This window comes from Chaetura pelagica, unplaced genomic scaffold (genome assembly GCF_000747805.2).
Source record: "Chaetura pelagica isolate M959 unplaced genomic scaffold, ChaPel_1.0 scaffold275, whole genome shotgun sequence".
Lineage (NCBI taxonomy): Eukaryota > Metazoa > Chordata > Aves > Apodiformes > Apodidae > Chaetura > Chaetura pelagica.
Window position 1 is genome coordinate 9126274 of NW_009953486.1, and position 5310 is coordinate 9131583.

General features: G+C 50.1%; 1 protein-coding gene across 1 annotated transcript in view; it reads left to right on the forward strand.

Moving 5' to 3' along the window:
• The first annotated feature begins 610 nt into the window (after positions 1-610).
• Positions 611-5310, forward strand: part of SYS1 (Sys1 golgi trafficking protein) — a 6805-nt gene continuing 2105 nt past the window's right edge. The window contains exons 1-2 of the mRNA XM_009998789.1: positions 611-627; positions 684-765. Coding sequence (XP_009997091.1) covers positions 611-627; positions 684-765 — 99 coding nt within the window. The remainder of the gene's footprint in view (positions 628-683; positions 766-5310) is intronic.

The following is a 5310-nucleotide window of genomic DNA, read 5'->3' on the forward strand; positions in this document are numbered from 1 at the left end:
GAACCAGGACCGGCTGTGCGGGTGCACGGATGGGAAACCCCCCTGGAGCCGCCGGGTACGGGCAGAGAGAGGAAAGGAGGGGGTGGGAGAGAGGGGAGGGGGAGAGAGAGAGAAAAGGGAGAGGAGGAAAGTGAAAGAGGAAAAAAGGAGGGTGTGGAGCAGGCAGGCAGGACCCGCTTTCGCAGCATTCCGCTGGTCTCACAGTTACAGGCAGCCCAGAAGGAGCCTCTCATCGCTGCGGTCATCAGGGGGTGTGACATCACGGGGTTGTTGTCAGAGGTGGAAAGTGAACCGGCTCCTCTCCTCTCTGCAAGTGGCAAGTGAAAAAAACCCCACGCTGATAACGAAAGGGAAAAAAAAACCCTACAGCAAAGTTTAACTATTTCATTTTTTTTCCTTCTCTCATCAATAACTTTGCCTGATCGTGAGAATTTGTTCTAATTCAGCCCCTCAGCAGCCCGAGGGGCACCTGAGCTACCACCCCAGGAGTTTGCATCAGTCCCTCCTCCACGCTGCAGTCACATCGGTCTGCACTTGGGCTCTAGTTTGTAGAGAACACGAGATTTCCTTACACAGGGAAGCAGCAGACACTCTGCAAAGCACAGGTGCCATGATCCCACTTGCCAGGTATGGTGGGAAACTCGTGGGAGCCTCCTGGCAGCACCGTGCTGGACTGGCTGCAGGGTTGGCTTCACACGGAGTGACAAGGACACGAAGCAGGAGTTTGAGAAAATCAAACAGGATCTGAAGACAGAAGACATTCAGGTGAGGGTAGGACCAAGCCCTAGAGGAGGCTGTGGTGGAGTTTCCTGCAGCACATGGTCCTCTGCTTAGGACAGCCATGTGTTGCTAACCCTCTAGTTCACCTCAGCATCCAAGGCCACCGAGGGTGTGATGGAGGGACCCGAGCTGTGGGCTGGGTTTCTGCCCCTCCTTGTTCCCTCACTTCATCACACAGAGGAGCTGATGAAAGTCACTCCTGGAGCAGCCAGGGAGTCCAGCTCAGGACACCAAGCAGAGGTGGGCAGCAGAAGATGGAGAGGAACAAGAACACAAAGGCTGGGTCAAATGTGCCAAGAGAGGTCCAACCCATGACAGCATCTGCCAGCAAGGAGATGGTCTCAGCAGCACAAGGTGGCCAGAAGCACTGCACTCCTCCCTAACCCTCTAAACAGCACCTTGTACTTGTGTGCCTGTGGCCACTACCCCTCTACACCTCCTTCCAGACAAAGCAGCCACCACAAAGGCATTTTCAAAACCATCTTGCTGTATTGTGGCTACAAACACTGCTGACTTGCCTGATAACTTCCTCTTCAAACAAGCACAATACACATATTCCTCCTGGTTGTCATTCCCCTCAACACTCACCCTCTTCACAGCACAGGACACCATTTTCCCTCCTAGGGAAGTTCTGCTTTGGCAGAAAGGAGAGGAGCCAGCCAGTCTGCCTACCTGGCCCAGGCACCTCACCGCAGGTCCCTCAAAGTCACACCTGCACACACACTCCTTCAAGCAAACTGACACAAATCTTGGGCTTCTGAGAACAGAAGAGGAAGTTAAACTCGACCCTAATGTATTTTCCAACCTTGAAAAGACATTTACATGACTCTACCAATGCCATTTTCAATGTGCATTGTGTAGATACACCTTCCTCACACACAAACAAACTTCCTGTGACTGTAGCTCAAGAGAATTCAGATGAAAGGCAGCCACAACAATCATAGTATGGCTCTGTAAACCCATGACATAAAATAGGCTGCTTCACTTTGCCCTTCAAATATCCATTCTGACATTTTTCTCTCTCTGGAGTAATGCAAAAAAAATGTGGGTATTTGACACTCACCAAGGGTGACAGGACAAACAGGCCCAGTGACAAAAATGCAGAACTGAAATGCACCTGAAACCTCACTACAAGTGAGAGAAGCAGAAGGAACACAAAACACATGTTGAGCCCCACTTCTGTTCTGGGTGCTGAATTCCCACATTCAAGGTGTGTCAGTTCCCTTCTCCATTTAAGAATTACAGTTGGCAGAGAAATCAGGTAGGCTGGCCACCATTGTTCCTAACCCAGTGCTCAACAGCAGTTACCTAACTCTTGCATTGAAAATAAAAATAAACATCTGCCAGTTCCCAATACGTGACACAAATGTGCTGGAAGTAGAAAGGAGTGTCCAAATACAATTCATTTGGAGGGTGAAATCACATTTTTATGTGACACACAAATAAATGTCTAGGTGATCTTCGGAAGAACACACACAGAGCCCTTCAGACAACTGTGGATCATGGAAAAGAGAGTCTTTAACACAGTTCTTCAAGGCAGATTTTAAAACAAGCTTAGAGCAGGATTCTCCAGCATAAAAAAACTTTAAGTAGAGTTTTAGAAATATCTCAGCTCCCCAGGTCTGTTCAGCATGCTGAGGTCTTTGGAGAAACATACCTGATTACAGTTGGCAGAGAAATCAGGTAGGCTGGCCACCATTGTTCCTAACCCAGTGCTCAACAGCAGTTACCTAACTCTTGCATTGAAAATAAAAATAAACATCTGCCAGTTCCCAATACGTGACACAAATGTGCTGGAAGTAGAAAGGAGTGTCCAAATACAATTCATTTGGAGGGTGAAATCACATTTTTATGTGACACACAAATAAATGTCTAGGTGATCTTCGGAAGAACACACACAGAGCCCTTCAGACAACTGTGGATCATGGAAAAGAGAGTCTTTAACACAGTTCTTCAAGGCAGATTTTAAAACAAGCTTAGAGCAGGATTCTCCAGCATAAAAAAAACTTTAAGTAGAGTTTTAGAAATATCTCAGCTCCCCAGGTCTGTTCAGCATGCTGAGGTCTTTGGAGAAACATACCTGCAGGTGTGAAGAGAGGGAAGAGGAGCAACTAAAAACTCTCATCCCACATTTTGAGCTACTTAACACTGAGTTATTCTCAAAATGTATAATCTTAGTCTTACTGTCCCTTCAGCAAAGGTCACCTTAGCACAGATCCTACCTGCCTAGTAAGAGGGAAATGAATGCCAGCAAAGGTTCATTCAGACAGCACCACCCTTTGTACACCAGCTGGTAAAATATGGATCACCTAAATAAACACCTTCCTGTTTCAGGCAATGATTCCTGAGAAGGAAAAACAACACCATCCTATACAGCCACTTCATATGGAAAAACCCCTGACTAAATAGGACATTCTTATTCTACACTCCTGATAAAGAAGTGACCACGACAGTTGCATGTGATCTGGGTACATTCTCAGGGCATCTGCTATGTCCTGGGCACATCGCCACTTCTTCTCCCACCTGCTGTGCTTCATGACATGTAGGTGTCACACACAACAGTCAGCTGGTTAAAAAAGGACATACTCACCAGAAGCCAGGCAAGCAGCCCCTACTTTGGCACCCTAGGAAGCACCATCTCTGTGTTTCAACATCTTTTTGCCCCCTTACACATCTTTCCCCTGCAGCCATCTCTGATTTCAGTTTGGATTAAAGAGGAAGAAAAATAAATCTGAAAATGCCACTTATTTCCCCAAAAAAGTCTGCTCCCCAGGTCCACATCAAACCCTTCCCACAGAGCAGGGCTATGAGGCAAGGCTCCTCCTGGGGAGAACCAGGAGAAGGACAGAGGCCCCTGAGGGAGCAGCGAGGAGAGGCAGGAGAGCTGAATCCAGGAGCACACACCAACAGAGGTGACCACGGGACATCCCATCACCAAGGCAGCCAGGGAAGGAACTCACAAACCAGGCTGCAGCACGATCATCTTTGTGCCATGGCACAAACCTGTGCCTCTGCTGCTGCAAAGGTGGGAGGGAGCCCCAGCTCACACCAGGGACGTGACTGCTGCCATGTCAGGCCTTCAACTCCGGGGCAGCAACTGAGCAGGAAGGAGACGTGGATTTGGAAAGAATTCAAGTCAGCACCTCCCAAAACACCAGCTGGTATCTTGTGATCCCAGAACTATTGGGTAAATCAGATCCACTGTTGCTAATGGCTTTGGCTGTGGAAGGACACCCAGCAATTATACCAACAGTCCTACCTTACACCAGCTTGGAGTTTTAGGATGACTAACCAACCAACGTTTTTAATGGCAAAGGAAAGTGAGGCCTAGGAAAAAGGGCAGTGAGAATTAATAGCTAAGTCATGGCCTGCATGTCTGAGAGAGCAAAGAACAGCAGATTTCAGGACAGGAAACCAATTTCTACGAAGAGCTAACAGAGGAAGTGTTGAGTCTGGCAATGTATTCTCAGCAATGTGCTGGAAGCTGAGAGCTCTGACAGGGCTGGGATTTTCCCGTGGTCATTTCTGCCCTGGGGAAGGCAGGTGAACTTTTGCAGAGAGAAATTCTCCGAAGGTCCAAGTCAGAACTTGGCAGCTGTGGTCCACGGCCTCTAAGCACCTCCCCTGCCCTTGCACAATCCTTTCTAAGAGCAGCAGGTCCAGGAAGGAAAGTGTGTCACACCAGCACAACTGCACAGGGAACTTCCAATATGGGGATGTAGGAAACACATTAAAAAGTCAGAGATCACAATCTGGGTTTGATAGGCAGAAATATTCCACACCCATGAGGGAGCCCACCCCCTCCCATAAAACCTGGGTCCCCTTTTCTCCCCCTCCTCCTCACTTTTCCAGCTGACAAGAGCTCTGTGGCAACTCCCTTGTCCACCAAGACACCAGGGGTGTCTCCTCTCCTATTTTTCCAGCGAAGAACTTCTCTCCAAAACGGTCTGTTTCCCCTTCAGCTAGGGACAATTTCCACACCTGGAGCCAAGCAAGCAGGACAAGCTTACTGAGGCCACTCTGTGAGCTCCAGCAGCCAGGAGGGACCCTGGCACCTCTTCATGAGGCGTTCGAAAGGGGGTTTGGTGCCCCCAGGTACCAAAAGCAGTTTGGCCAAACCCTACCAGAGGGCCAGGCCTGGGAGGGAAAGGCGCTGCCAGGACACAGCGGGGCTCAGAACACCCTGCTGCCCCCGGGCCCGGAGCTGCAGCCGGCAGGGAACGGGGCAGGAGGTGAGAGGAAACATCTCGGGACAAGCACGTCTCGGCGTGATCGGTTCCCGTGCCTGTCCAGCCAGGGCAGCTCAGCCCCGTTACTGACCCCACCGAGACCAACAACCCCCGGGCCTTACCTGCCTGGGACGGGGCCAGGAGTGAAGGGTCAGGGGTGAAGGGCCAGGGATGAATGAAGGGCCAGGGGTGAAGGGTCAGGGGTGAAGGGTCAGGGGTGAAGGGTCAGGGGTGAAGGGCCAGGGATGAATGAAGGGCCAGGGATGAAGGGCCAGGGCTGAAGGGGCAGAGGGGAGGGGCC